At 36.0% G+C, this 16129-nt stretch overlaps 2 protein-coding genes across 2 annotated transcripts; both read left to right on the forward strand.

The window, feature by feature from the left end:
- Positions 1-2849: 2849 nt before the first annotated feature.
- LOC120332827 (ubiquitin-protein ligase E3B-like) lies at positions 2850-7043 on the forward strand. Its single transcript, XM_039400146.2, has one exon. The coding sequence runs from the start codon at positions 3516-3518 to the stop codon at positions 7041-7043; it is 3528 nt and encodes a 1175-aa protein (XP_039256080.2). The 5' UTR covers positions 2850-3515.
- A 1256-nt stretch (positions 7044-8299) lies between these two features.
- Positions 8300-12486, forward strand: LOC120332829 (WD repeat-containing protein 35-like). Its single transcript, XM_039400147.2, has one exon. It carries the CDS (start codon positions 8449-8451, stop codon positions 11932-11934), a length of 3486 nt encoding a protein of 1161 aa, XP_039256081.2. The 5' UTR covers positions 8300-8448; the 3' UTR covers positions 11935-12486.
- Positions 12487-16129: the final 3643 nt, after the last annotated feature.

The following is a 16129-nucleotide window of genomic DNA, read 5'->3' on the forward strand; positions in this document are numbered from 1 at the left end:
TTACTTCATTTTCCTTTAGTATGTCCATCAAAGAAGAGAATTCCAGGTCCTGATTAGTCTTCAAATAAACTGTAAGCGGTTGCGTATTTGCTTGTGAGTTTGTTAATTCCGATGGCTGTGCTGCTGCGGCGGCGGAGTAGTCCATTTTGGAGTATATTCCAGGTAGTTTAGTATCCGAAGTGTTTCGCTGACTTACTAATCTCGATAGCACTCGGCTTTCCTCAATAAAGCTGATGGTGAGGCCCCTAAATAAAAAACACGACGGGAAGGGCCTTTCCCAAATCTAGACCTAATTAAACAGCGAACAATCACTTGATCTTAGCCAAAAGGCCGAGAAGCGATCTTAAGGGATTTTCTCCCCAGGACACCGTGGCTACATACGCAAGGGAGGTACGCGTATAGTAACATGGCAAAGTAGGACAAGTAGAATTGGATAAAAGTAGCCCATTTCTAAGCTAACAATTATGGTAATCTATTACCATCTGAGATTCCAGGCATTAGGCCTTCTTTAAATGGTTTGACCAATGACATGTATATATGCTCATTGGTTTGAAACATGATGTAAATAAGTCGCCATATTTCAAACAGTTCCGTCATCACTTACACTCACTGGAGCTATAAATTTGTTTCATATTCAGACCCATAACAACGTCTTACAAATGCTGTCAACGTGTTCTCGACGTACGCTTCAATAATATCATTGACATACTTGATCTGTATAAAGCCTGGAGGTTCGCTTAACCGCAAACAAAGAGGGTTGGATATGACGATCAGGATGTGCGTGAGATTCAAGTGAGTCGGGTGCGGACAGATATGGGAGGGCAGCGGGTCGAGTAACCGGGAAGGAGATGGGTTAGTGGGTCGAGGATAAGAAGGCTGAAGGAGATGGGTTAGTGGGTCGAGGATAAGAAGGCTGAAGGTCGAGGATAGGAAACGGGGAGGGAGATCTAGGGTAGTAGTTAGGGGATAAGGGGCTGAGAGAGGTGGTGCAGTGGGTCGAGGATAGGAAGGCTGAGAAAATAGGGCAGTGGGACGAGGGTGGGGAACAGTCAGGAAGATGAATCGAGGATAGGACGGCTGAGGAAGATGGGGCAGCGGGCCGAGTGTAGGGAACCAGGAGTGAGATTGAGAGAGATGGGTCGAGGGTAGGAAGGCTGAGGGATGTAGGGCAGCGGGTTGAGAATAGGAAAATTGGGTAAGACCAAATTTCAAGCATGGTTACGAGCGCCTAATACGATGCTACTGATACTGCAAGAGCTACTGATACTATAATAATGAATTAATTATAGTGTAAAATTGTGCGTTAATAATTTGATACCCAATGCCGATCCGGGAACATTTCGGTCCTTACAAGGACACAGGCTCTTTGCATATCGTTAGATATCTATGGGTACTTGTACATGGTCTTGTTAGGTGCAAAAGGCATGCATTAGCGTCGTATAAAAAAGGAAAATTGGACATGAATAGAACAATTTTTCGATCTGCTCATTGCTAAATGATATTTTTTCGCTTCCATTACAGTCAGTAGGCCTACAAAGAAAACATTTTTGTATGATCCATCCACGACAAATGTTGCCGTTTCTGAAATATAATCGTCTCTGTAGGTGACGCTAATGTATTTAAACATGAACTAATAGCGAACAATTTTCATTTTGGGGAACCAATACTGTCTTTCAAAACGGCATCCTTGTATTTGGTGCAGATGTTGTCGGAGATTGCCATGTATTTGAAATTTAAACAAATCTGGTTAGTGCTTATAATAGTTTAGCCTTCTGCGTAACTAAATGCAAGTAGGTCTACTAACTAACCGTGCCCAACGCTGCTCAAATCCCGAGATCAGACGAGATTGAGTGTTTTCAACATGGTATGTGTTGCATCAAAAACCAAATACACTTAAAGTCGTAAGGAAGTTCCGTTTTTTACTAACGTAGCGCCTCGGTACCGCGCTCTAACTTTAAAGTGGTGAAAATTATATTTTCATATATATATATATCGAATTAGAAAATTTACATTCTAAAGTATATTTACGGACAATAAGGCGATACTTTTATATTTGTTGTATTTCATTCGAAGAAAACGTAAACGGGGATGTTACAAAACAATAGCACCGGATTTGGATGTAGGCAATGAAGCACTACCTGATTATTACATTACGCGCACCGGATTATAAGGCGCACCATCGATTTGAGATGAGAAGGATTTAAAGTGCGTCTTATGGTTTATAAAATGCGGTTGTTTGGTAGATTTTACTGGGGTCAAAGGTCGGAAAAACATTCATTACATTTGTAATTAAAAATTTCCACCCGCTTAATATTCATTTGCTACTTCAGTTTTTGACTCGTTTATGTGATGAATTGTATTGTATTTTCGTTGACGACAGCCGAACCTTTAACCTTTGTATGCATATGCATTTATTTTGTATGCATATATTTCTGGGAATCCAACACAGAGGCGATAGAGATCAACAAATTTTCCAGACGCAGCCAAGCGACGCGATTAAAAATTACTATAGTGACATTCCACAAATTAAAATGCAATAACTGCTGGGTAATTTCATCCCTGGATTATATGGAATATTATATCGGATGGAATTATCTAGATATTACTGATATATATGTTTGTTCACTTGGTACACAATATATCTTCATTTATATTTAATTTCTTTATTATTTACTTATTGAATAATCCACATTGTGGATCCATTTAAAATGTAGTGTAAAATGTAATGTATTTATATGTTATATGTAGTAATGTTATATGTTTTTTTACTTTTTGTACACAATATGCAGATACCGGTAGACTATGTCTTTATTTATAATTATTTTTTACTCATTGAATAATCCACATTGCGGAACCATTAAAAAAAAATAAAAGGTAATTTTAGCAAAATGGTAGGGAATTCTTCATAGGCTCATTAAATTCATTTCATTATAAATAGAAAATATCCTAATTTTGTTAAGGGATTGGAGATACTCAAGAAATTGTGTTTTATTAATGTTATGTTGTAATGGAATATGGGAATAAACTTTTTTATTAGTTCACGATAATTGGTAAATTTAATAGGAAAAGAAATAGGTTTAAATAATCTCTTTATCTTTCATTTATATATTATGCTTGCTCATGATAAAAAAAATATCAATCTACAAAAAAGACACAATCTTGATTTGGTCGATCAAAATTCAATTCAATCCTGTATACATCGGATTTTCTCAAATAAAAAAATGCTATCCCTCTGTCCAAATGCAGAGTTATTGGTGATGTTTATATACAAAAAAAACAATATATTGCCGCTTTATCTGTTGAATTAGTCGATCCGAATTAATGTCTTTAAACTTTTTCCCGTATTTTTTTATTTTGTTATTCAAGTTAAGAAATAATTACATTTATACTGATCAGTATAATCAGTTATATTCAATCTTCCAATATATTAAACAGAATATGCAAATTAAATTAACAGATTAGATTTCTTTATTTATCTTTTCCAAGTATACCCAAATCGGTTGAAGGTCAATAATATGTTTCCAAGCACGGGTCAAGGCCCAAAAAATGTTGTTCAAAATGCAAGACAAGCAAGAGAAGAACGAGCATTACAGAAAAAACAAGAAGTTGCCATCTTGAAGATTCAAGCACTTGTGAGAGGATTTCTCTCAAGAAGAAAATTTTGTCGATCTTGGATGGATGATATTGACATTATCATTGGATACAAAGAAGAAAAACCGTATAATGTGTCAAAAACTAAGCATAATTCATCTAACACAAACATTGTATCAACTTCAAAACTTGCTGTTGATAATAAAATGACACAAGAATGGCAATTTAAATCATTTTCTTCATCAACTCTCACAGGGACCTACGGCAATTTATCCCTTAATCAAACCAAGAATATCCAGGATGCTAATCCGAATAAAAATGAGACGAGCGCTGATCAAGCTACCTCCGATAAAATCAACTCCGCACAGACAAGCTCTGTGAAAACAGAAAATTCTGAAAATATATCTATAGAATTGGCTATAACACCAAAAGTCTTGAATGGCACTGAAATATTCAATGTTACAAAACAATTGCTATTTATATTCAAACTTGAACGTGACAAATGGAGATTTGAAAAATTATGCAAAATAATTTTGGACAATTCAAATTCAGATAAAAATATAAAGTCATCGTATTGCAGTCTTTGTGTAAGTAAACAATTTGCATTGCCATGGATACAGCAAGTTAAAAATCTATTGAAGATATGTTGCCAGTATTTGGTTGTATTAAATCCACAAGAGCATCATAGCTCACGATTGATCAACATTTGTCTAAATATGATGCTTTTATTTACTGATGCATCCGAATGGAAAATAAGTAAAAAACAGCCAGCACTGAAGGTAATATTATCTCAGATAAGTAATAATATTTCCCTTGATCTATTAAATCACTCCTCAATGCAAATTCTCGGATCATTGCTTAATAAAAAAGTGGCATCCATGCAGACTCAACATAATGAACCTATGTTACTGGCCGCCTTCACCATGGCAACGAGACCGCTTATCACCAGTGGTGTAAAAGATGACAATCTAGTCATTTTTGTTAAATATATTTTATCAGTTCCAGCGCTTATCAGCAATAAAACTATACCTCATGGAGTATCTGTCTTAATCAAAAATCAGATATTACATCGAATTTTATCATTACTACATGGTGAAGGACAGTGCATAGCTTACAAAATGTTTGAGAAGAGACACAATTCATCAAACACAGCCATAGATGTTCTATGCACTGTCGCGAATCTTGGACAACTTGCTGTATTAGATAAGAATGCTTTGGAAGGGAATTACATGCAGTTTGTGTCACTCATAAATCAGTTACTTGATTATTTAGTTCAATGCAGTTGCCAACAGAATGCATCCTCTTCTACAACTTGGCACCCAGTTCTTGGGTTTTTCAAATCTTCAGAAAACGCACAAAATCAGTCAATGAGGTTTGTTAAAATACAGCTTGAAAGTTACTGGAACCCTGCCTTGTTAAGAGCAGTCTTTCGCGACGTTCTAACACTTGAATCCTTACATTCTGATGATGTCACTCCCACTCAAGCTGAACAACTCGCTACAAAAGTAGTTCAAAAAGCGAAGTTGTCTGATAGAGTTTCATCTTATTTGAAGAAGTTTTCTATGTCGAAATCTAGAGTTGCTTACAAACCAACAGGGGGGCGAAAACTCGAATATGCAGAAGTAAAAAACACAATGTCAACCTGTTTAATGCTAAGAAAGCTGTTGAGTGTCATTACCAAACAGTTGCAACTTGAAATGTTAACTGGACTCACTTTCATGGATGAAGTTTTATGTAGATTATGGAGATTTATTTGTGAATTGGGATCTTCTGGTGGACTAAAGTTATTCCTTTCTGCATTGACTCTACCACCTGATGTAGCGGAGCCATATTTTGCTGTTTTTACTCTTTTTTGCGACATGACAGCGCATATTTTATCAATTCTTGATGATATTGAATTTTACGAGGAACAGATACCCTTTCATTTAGAAGAACTTGTCACAATATCAGAATCTTTAAAAACCTTTGTATTTCGAATCATTTGGGAACATAAGCTATCTAATCCAGATCACCAAATGTATGGTGTTTTTGAATCAGCGTTAACATTACTACTGATGCTTTATGATAGAGATGCTAGAAGACCATTTACTCCTATAGGACATTGGATATGTAGGGATGTTAAAATGAGTACAATTTGGTCTGAAATTGAGAAATCTTCTACAAGAGGCTTAACTGTGATTGATAAAATTCCATTTGTGATTCCTCATAAAGATCGAGTTGTATTGTTCAGATCATTTGTGGCAACAGAAAAAAATGCATATTATGATGAAATTCCGTCACATATTACTGTTCATCGAAGTCGGCTTTTAGAAGATGGTTTTGAACAACTTAGCGCGATGCAGAATATAATGTTAAAAGGAACAATTCGAGTGAAGTTTATCAATGATCTTGGACTGGATGAAGCGGGAATTGATCAAGATGGTGTTTTCAAGGAATTTTTAGAAGAAATTATTAAAAAAGTTTTCAATCCTGACATGAATTTGTTTCGAATTACTACGGAAGAGGATGGAAAGCTTTATCCATCACCATCTTCATATCTCCAAGATGATCACCTTCGACTGTTCAATTTTGTTGGACGAATGCTTGGAAAGGCTGTATACGAAGGTATCGTAGTCGATGTACCGTTTGCAACATTCTTTTTAAGACATTTGCAACAGCAACATAGTTTATTGTACAGTCCACTTGACGAATTGCCTTCTCTTGACGCAGAATTTTATAAGAATTTAACATGGATTAAAAGATATGAGGGTGACATTTCTGATCTCGATTTGACATTCACTTATGAAGAAGACGTGATGGGACGACTTGAAACTCGAGAATTGGAACCTGGTGGTGCAGCCATTCCTGTTACTAATCAAAATAGAATAACCTATATTCATAAATTAGCACATTATCGTCTACACACTCAAATAAAAGAGCAAACTAGAGCATTTATCGCAGGCTTTAGATCAATTGTTAACAAACAATGGACATCAATGTTTTCTGCACCTGAATTACAAAGATTAATTTCAGGTGACAATGTTGACTTAGATTTATCAGATTTGAAGAAAAATGTAACTTATTATGGTGGATTTCACTCATCTCATCGGGTTGTAAAATGGTTGTGGGATATTTTAGAAAAAGATTATACTCCGCAACAACGATCCGCTTTTCTCAAATTCGTTACTTCTTGTTCGAGACCACCTATTCTCGGCTTTACACATTTGCAACCAACATTTTCTATCAGATGCGTTGAGGTCTCGGACGACGATGACACAGGGGATTCTGTTGGCACTGTATTGAGAGGATTTTTTAGAATATCTACCAAGAAACAAAGCGGACAAAAGCACAGACTTCCTACAGCTTCAACGTGTTTTAATTTGTTGAAACTTCCTAATTATCCATCGAAAGACATTTTAAGAGATAAGCTCAAACAAGCGATAGCCAATAATACTGGATTTGAATTGTCATAAGCAGTTTTGGGAATATACAAGATCTTCCAGCATTATCTGTTGTTTGTCATTGTTTTGTGTTAATTTTTTTTCGTAATCTTGCCCTAAAATTCTTATCAATCATATTAACTGACAACTGCTTGTTGAGGATTATATTTGTCCTCATTTAGTGTAGTGTAGGTTTTCATATTCACCCCGCGGTTGAGAAGAAAGTCAGCGTGATGACTTGTTCAGATGGCCCCTCGTCAGGTTACCAGTCAATGTGGGAAATAGTTAAAACAATTACTAGTTCCAGATGCATGGATTTGATGGTGGACGAAGCCGTGAACAACCAGTGATTACATCAACCTCCCTTCGGTGATGAGGAGTCCAGCAATCCTGTCACATATTTATCCCCATTGCGAGCGCGTTTTCAACTTGGTATGATGCACCAACTGCTTGCTGTGTTTCACAAATTGGACAGATAGAAGCTTCATATTAGAAGAAGCTTTTCTTATGACTACCGGTATTTATTATTTTCAATATTACTTCTTGATTAAGAAAATAGCTTGTTATATGTGCTAGATTTGCTTGAATCAATGTTCAGGTAATCAATGATTTTAGTTTGACCTTATTCTATTTTTCATATTATTATCTGATCTTTCTCGTGCTCATGGTTACTATATGCTTGTAACAGCTTATCATCACTCAGCAGCGTTTAAGGTGGTGTAGAAAATTTGCCTGATTTTAGTCTTTTGTGACAAATTTTGTAAACATACCGGTATTAAATGAAATAAATAATGAAAAACTTTCATTTTTTTTGTGGTGGCTTGCGCATTGTTTAGACAGTAATTATGCCCAAACTAAAAGATACTGTTCATTCTATAAAAATTGTAACCTTAAATGCATTCCATTGGTGGCTTTTGTAGATACGTGTTTGGCCGTAGAAGTAAGCGTTGAGCATCTATGAGTAAGTTCATTATAGATGTTATGTACTGTGAAAATTTACCTTTCAAAATTTATTGTATAAAGGAAGAAATTTATATGCGATCTTGCTTGTTATGAATCTGATCTGTATTATTAGATTATGATTTTGTTCTTTATTATTATATATGGATAGTTGTCGTAATTAAAACTTGTTTGTATCAGTTTTGTTTGGATTATTAATGTTTAAAATTGGATATTAATTCGTCCATTGTACAGCGAAATTATAATACGTTATAATTTGTGAGAAAAAGATTTTTGAAATGTATCTTTCAATAAAAGTATCGAAACTTCTGATTTTTCAAATTTCTACTTTTTTCAAGTTAATCTTTTGAAATTTCCAAAAGTTGTTCAAAAAACATCACATTATATTTCTTTTTTTTCCCTTATCATGCACTTGATGTTAAATTTTGTTTTCTATTTCAGAAAGATATATGCTGGTGCTAAATGATAAAATTAAAATATGTTTGTTTATCTGAGTAAAAAAATCGCAATTCCTAATGATACAACATTAAAATGTGTCTCATGGAACAAACAATTTGGCTTTATTGCTTGCGGAGGCGGGGACGGATTATTAAAAGTTCTTAAGCTGGAAACACAAGTATCTGATGATTCTAAAGTCAAAGGATTGGCAGCTCCTAGTAACTTGAGCATGAATCAATCCTTAGAAGGACATAACGGCGAAATCAGAGTTGCGACGTGGAATGAACAATTTCAAAAACTGACAACGAGTGATCAAAATGGTTTGATTATCGTGTGGATGATGTATAAAGGGAATTGGTACGAAGAGATGATTAATAATCGAAATAAATCAGTGGTCAGATCAATGTGTTGGAACGCGGAAGGACAAAAAATATGCATCGCGTATGAAGATGGGGCCGTCATTGTAGGCTCTGTCGATGGTAATCGTATTTGGGGAAAAGAATTCAAAAACATGCAACTTACTCATGTCACTTGGTCTCCTGATGGAAAATTATTACTCTTTGGAACAACAAATGGCGAAGTCAATATTTTTGACAATTTTGGAAATTATATCAATAAGATGGAATTACAATGTTTGATTAATGCAACTGGTGCAGTCAGCCTAAGCGGATTGACATGGTATAACGGAATACTTGGTTATGTCGAACCGAATTGCCCATGTCTTGCAATCTGTTTTGACAATGGAAGGTGTCAAATTATGAGAGATGAAGTGGACGATAATCCAATATTGATTGATACAAAAATGCATGCGGTTGATATACAATGGAATGATTGTGGTTCAACGTTAGCTATTGCAGGCTCACAGACATCAGTACAGAATGATAAAACCATCAACGTAGTGCAATTTTTCAGTGCATTTGGAGAACCTTTATACACTTTAAAAGTACCGGGTAAAAGTATCTGTGGGGTTGGATGGGAAGGGGGAAGTTTGAGAATATCTATAGGTGTGGATTCGTTTCTCTACTTTGCAAATATTCGTCCTGATTACAAATGGGGTTATATGTCCAATACTGTTGTCTATGCCCATCAAAAACCTGATCGACCTGACTATTGTCTCATATTTTGGGAGGCTTCTCGAAATGTCAAAAACGTTAAATATGTGAAAAATTTGAGTGGATTATGTGCAGGAGGCGACCATTGTTGCCTAGTGACACAATCAGAGGATGATGGTGGACAAAATGTGCTTGTTCTTTGTAACGCTATCGGCACACCTATGGATTCAAAATTCATAGATATCGAACCACATTTTGTGTGCATGACGGCAACTCATATCATTACTGCATCTTACAATGCCATACACGTTTGGCAGTACACATCTGTTAGTTCAGTTGTTTCACTTGATTACGCTCATGTCATGCCTCAGCTTGGTGTACACAAAGAGAAAAAGGAAAAGTTGTTTCACATTGATGATGAGAATCCAGAACGCAGTAAAGTTGATGAAATTAATCCAAGTGTTGTGAACGCAAACACGCAAGATCCAATTTGTAGTATTTGTGCTTCTGATAAAGTTGTTATTGTCGCTAGGGAGTCTGGTACCATCCATAGATATGCTTTTCCAAATTTGGAGCTTAGCAACCGTTATGCAGTTGCATATGAACCAAAAAGAATGTCCTTGAATTGTAACTCTTCTCGTCTTGGTATTATAAACACCGGTGGAATGTTGACTATTTTTGATTTGAATGCCAGAGTTACAGATGAAAATGGGCAAGAAATAATTGGTGAACAGTTACATTTTGAACGCAAGGATGTATGGGATATCAAATGGGCTGATGATAATCCTGAATTATTCGCAATGATGGAGAAAACTAGAATGTACATTTTCAGAAATCTGGATCCAGAAGAACCAATCCAATGCTCTGGTTATTTATGTAAATTCAGTGATTTGGAAGTGACTGCTGTTCTTTTGGATGAAATCTTGGCAGATCCTGACAATCCAACAAAAGATAATTTGATTGAACTTGAAATCAAGTCTTTGAGAGACACCCGTGCACTTGTGAAGACTGTAGGAATGAAAGATGCCGCACAATTTGTGGATGACAACCCCCATCCACGATTATGGAGATTATTGGCAGAAGCCGCTCTTGATCGACTTGAGTTATCCGTCGCTGAACATGCATTTGTAAGATGCAAAGACTATCAAGGTATTCGATTAGTAAAACGATTAGCCCAACTACAAAACGAACAAATGAAATCTGCGGAAATTGCTGCTTATTTTCACCGATTCGAAGAAGCAGAGAAAATTTATCTTGATATGGATAGACGTGATCTTGCTATCGAAATGCGAATGAAACTTGGAGATTGGTTTCGTGTCGTGCAATTATTACAATCTGGCAGTGGAGGCGCAGATGACAAAAAACTGATGCAAGCCTGGGACGCGATAGGAAATTATTTCACAGACAGACAAAAATGGGCACATGCTGTGACTTACTTCACACAAAGCAACAATCAAGAACAACTACTGGAATGCTACTACATGCTCGAAGACTATGATTCCATGGCCGCTTTAGCAGGGTCTTTGCCAGAAAATCATAAATTACTCCCTCGAATTGCTAAGATCTTCAAAATGGTGGGAATGTGTGAGCAAGCGGTTCTTGCTTTCACAAAATGTGGTTTGATTAAACAAGCAGTTGACACGTGTGTGTATCTCAATCAATGGAACCAAGCAGTGGAATTAGCAAATACCCATAAAGTGAAAGAAATTGATGATCTTCTTGCAAAATATGCAGCTCATCTTCTGCAAAAAGACAACCTCTTGCAAGCAATTGAATTGTATAGGAAAGCGAATCACTACATTTCTGCAGCAAAACTTGTCATGGATATAGCAAAAAGAGAAGCAGAAGCAAATGCCAGTCCCTTGCAGTTGAAAAAGATTTATGTTCTTGCTGGTCTTTTAGTAGAGAGTTACCATGACAGCATGAAAACGAAGTCAATTTCTGGATCTCGCATGATTGGTTTAACTGGAGAAGGAGGCGTGGCAGATGAAGACACAATTTTCAAAGCATGGCGGGGTGCAGAGGCATACCATTTCTACTTATTAGCACAAAGACAAATGTATGAAGGATATGTTGATGCTGCAATGCGTACAGCTCAAGTTCTTAGTGATTATGAAGACACGTTAGATCCTGTGAAAATTTATAGTCTCCTAGCATTAGCTTCTGCTGTAAATCATGCTTTTTCAGTATGTTCATGGGCTTTAATGCGGTTGGAATCTCTGGATACATTAACTGAAGATCAGAGGAAATCATACCAGGGCTTAGCGATGATTATTTTTTCAAGACATGCACCAAAGGATGAAAAGTCAAGGAATTTCCCTGAACCAGGAAAAGATAAAGTACCAATATGTGTGGTTACTGGTAGATACATCACAGAACCACAACACTGGTCATGTTCAAAATGCAAACATTCTGCATACAATACCGAAATAATGAAAAAACAAAACTGTCCATTATGCCATGCCAAGATTTGAATAAGATTTATGGTATAAAGTGACAGCAGGGGTGATAATGCAAGATTTTTATAGGCAGTTTGATATATGACATTTGCACGCGCTGTTAATTCAACTCAATAGTGAAAAGCGTCTATATGAGTAATTGTTTAACTCGAATTAATTGAATGTATATGCTTTGTTGCTTGTATCAAAAAAGAACAGTATAATTTTAACTATTAAATGTTGGTATATAGATATTTCTGTATAGTTGGTATATTTTTGTAGCATTCTGTATCATAATGAATTCACGATCACAAGTTGATGATGTAATGCCGATTTGATTTTTCTAAATTAATATCTTTTTGTGTTGGGTATACTCAAGATTTATCAATTCTCTGTATTACGAATTAAAACTGGCGCTTCATAATATGTCTCGAGCTGTAGTGACATGTGCCTAACTCTATTACCATTATATTTGTTGTTCAATGCTAGAGAATATTTATTGCAATCTGTGTATCTGTTTATTTCTGTCAATTTTATTTTGTACACTGTAGATGTTATATTTTTGTTATTAAATGCTATTTTAGCTGCTTTTTTGTGTATGGATTGGATAATAATGGAGTTTATAAACCAGCATTTAGTATCAATTCCAGAAGAGGTGCTGTCGTGCAAAGAAAATTCTATCCTGCTTGAGACGAAAATAAAGAAACCAGTCATGGGCTAAGCACAATTAGTTATGTTCATAAATGTTACCTTGTAATTTCGTAGCAAATTCTCTTACATTTGCGCATGAGTAAAATTAAAAAAATATATCTCAATGAAGTGGCAAGGAAATTAAGACAGGAATCACAGGATAGTTGGTGGTATATCCACATCATTCTTTTGATAAAACTCTGCAATGGCACATGCCGATGTTATTTTAAAATCCCCGTTTCATAATTCACACCAATGAAGGATAGGATTTTCACATTTATAGTTAACCAGTAGTCTGAAATGTACGCCCGAAAAATAGGGAAGGCACAAGACTTGAATGTAGCACTATGTCGATCGTAGTCGTTGTAGACTTTCTCGGTTATGAGCTCAGACATAAATATTTTAAAATTAACGCAGAAAATAACGTTCAAATTAAGGCAGACTGCGACCGATTGAACCAATGTGCAAAAAGCCGGCTGCACTTACTGTGCTATTAAATCGACGACTGGTGATCGTACGTGAGGACGTGATTGGCGATATGATGAAGCCACCTCTTCCTTGGGGAGAATTTGATAACCCCATCATTTAGTAACTAATGCATGTATGATGTGGAACAGGAAGAGAGAGGTTTATTGTTTCGTCAACTAGAAAACAAAAAAGTTAAGTCGGTTTAGACTTTAGGGAGCGTTGCAACCACACGGTAACCGCGGGGGGTGGCGCGACCCTTCTTCAACTGCCAATGTTTTCCGTTTTATATTTATTTTATTGATATTTATGTGTATCATCTCTCATATTGATTCTTGCATGAAAGAAATGAAACATCTTATGTCCGTCCGTTCATAAGGTAAGGTGAGCTTCGGAGTATGGAGATACCGGTATACCTTTCACTAATCACGCGATGGCGTGAATGATTTTCTTATTTTGTTTTGGTAGATTTTGGCGGACAACACTAAAAGGCTGGAGGAAGAAACGGATGAAGTGGAGGGAAAACGGAAGTTGAAGTGTTCCCAAAGGTGAAAAATTAAAAAACACTAAAAGGCTGAACACTAAAAGGAAGAAGTGGATGAAATTTCTTCCGACGGGTAGTTAGTTAGGTGGCTGAAGTCACTAAAAAGCTGAACACTAAAAGGAAGAGGTGGATGAAATATTTTCCGACGAATAATGAGGTGGTTGAAGTCACTAAAAAGCTGAACACTAAAAAGAAGAAGTGGATGAAATTTCTTCCGACGAATAATGAGGTGGTTGAAGTCACTAAAAAGCTGAACACTAAAAGGAAGAAGTGGATGAAATTTCTTCCGACGAATAATGAGGTGGTTGAAGTCACTAAAAAGCTGAACACTAAAAGGAAGAAGTGGATGAAATTTTTTCCGACGAATAATAAGGTGATTGACGTCACTAAAAAGCTGAACACTAAAAGGAAGAAGTGGATGAAATTTTTTCCGACGAATATTGAGGTGGTCGAAGTCACTGCGTGAATTCACGATTGCGTGAATAAAGAATGTTGATTTAAAATCTGAAATAAAGGCATTTCTACGTTGTCGTTTGGCAGCACTCTTGAACGATATTTTACATACGCGACCTGATACCAAAAAAATTGTAAACAATTTTGTGTCCAAGTGCTTTTCGTACCTAGTAGAAGGGAAGACGCTAATTATAATTAATCACCTCAAGTCACCATTTATTTTACAACAAATCAATACCCCGACCAATATCATAGCTAATATCGTTACCGGGAAATTCATAATTTTATTTACGGAATTTGCAAATTCAACACTCCAAAAAAAACGTCTTTGTAACTCTTAATTTCCGAAAATGATTTTCTATTCGGGTCATGCATGCGGAGGCTAATAACATCTTTAAAATCTGGTAACTTTATTTTAGATATCTTATTTGGGTTGACGTTTCTACATTTACGGACTAGTGTCGGCACGCTTTTTGCATAATAACAGTGGAAGCCGAGGGTGAATTCTCGCGTAATCCAAGCGATCGATTTACCGGCGTGAATTCCGTGCCCAAGCAAAGCGGTACAGATTATGTGGTATTGTACATACGAATAGTAAAATGGCATTCGAATATTTTAATATTGTATTCGCTATTCGAATATTTTGCACAGCCCTAGACCGGCCATGCTTAAAAACTCATTTCGCAAAGATAGGTAGTGGAAAATGATAGCAAGATTGGAAGCGGTTGTGAACCGCGCTTTGTGAAATTTATATAAATCCATCGGACGGTTAAATATCAGTTATGACGTCATAATACTGCAAAAAAGCAATTCTCTGCGGAACACCCGGAGGTCTCTCGCGGAACACCGGTTGAAAATCAATGATCTATAGCAGTGGCCGGCAACCTTTTTTCAGTAACGGACCGGTAAAGCCTGACCAAAATTTTGGCGGACCACCTTTATACAAACGAACTAATCTAATGTAATAAATAATATGCGTTAGAAAATGTATGTTGACAATACATTCAAAAACGAAGGTGATACTATTCACGTAACGTATTTCTTACGTTAAACCCACTTCGATCTTTCGTTTTTGTAATTGCCATTTTAAAAACCCAACCTCACATGAAGATAACAATGGCATTGTACGTTTTCATGTCACCTTTCTGCGGACCGGTAGTGACCTTTCCGCAGACCGGCGATGGGCCGCGGCCCGGTGGTTGCCGACTACTGATCTATAGTATATGAAGGAATTTGCATACAATAAACAATGGAATAACTGTTATCTACAACATGACTATATTACCATGCATTTCATGTTTGCAGATTACTGCGATATATTTTTATATACCATGAGTTACGTCATCAGAATTAAATTAATACGGCAAGCATTTAAAATAGTGCTATCGGTCATAGATTTGAACATTTTGCGCAACACAAAATCATCCTAGTAAAAGTCCATACTTTTAAATACCAACCATTATCCAAATTATTTGCCAAAAAGCGGGATAAAGTATAAATTATATTTCTGACTTGCGACAATTTTTTCGTGAGTACGTAAATACGAATGGATTTTTTTTATATTCGGGCACTTCAATGTCCGCATATATATCTTTTATTATTTTATAAATACGAAAATATGTATCAAGAATTAATTATAATCGGGCAGTTTACCACACATTTTAAGTCCATGGATCGCCGTTGTATTTTGTAAATACGAAAATAGGAATCAAAAATTAATAATAATTGCCGTGATTAATAATAGATTGCCGTGATATTGTGCCCGAATATAACTTATTTTTGATTCCGTATTTCATTCCTTGAACTTAATATCTGTTTTTATAAATTTTGCAAGCAGTTCACGCACGAAGACTTTGAATAATGATGTATTAGTCAAATCGAAGTCCTGTTAGACCACTGGTTCTCAACCAATGGGCCATGGGCCACTGGTAAGCCTCAGAGGCATTTTGAGGTGGGCCACAAACATATTATAAATTACAAGGTTTGTTGATCTAGAACAGCTAGATATGAAAATATATATATATTAATTTGTTTGCACATTACATCAAAATTAAAAAGAATATAACGAGAATGTCATGG

This window comes from Styela clava, chromosome 13 (genome assembly GCF_964204865.1).
Source record: "Styela clava chromosome 13, kaStyClav1.hap1.2, whole genome shotgun sequence".
In the NCBI taxonomy this organism is placed as follows: Eukaryota; Metazoa; Chordata; class Ascidiacea; order Stolidobranchia; family Styelidae; genus Styela; species Styela clava.

Coding starts and splice junctions, on each gene's coding strand:
- LOC120332827 (XM_039400146.2), top strand. CDS start 3,516: ATGTTTCCAAGCACGGGTCAAGGCCCAAAAAATGTTGTTCAAAATGCA.
- LOC120332829 (XM_039400147.2), top strand. CDS start 8,449: ATGTTTGTTTATCTGAGTAAAAAAATCGCAATTCCTAATGATACAACA.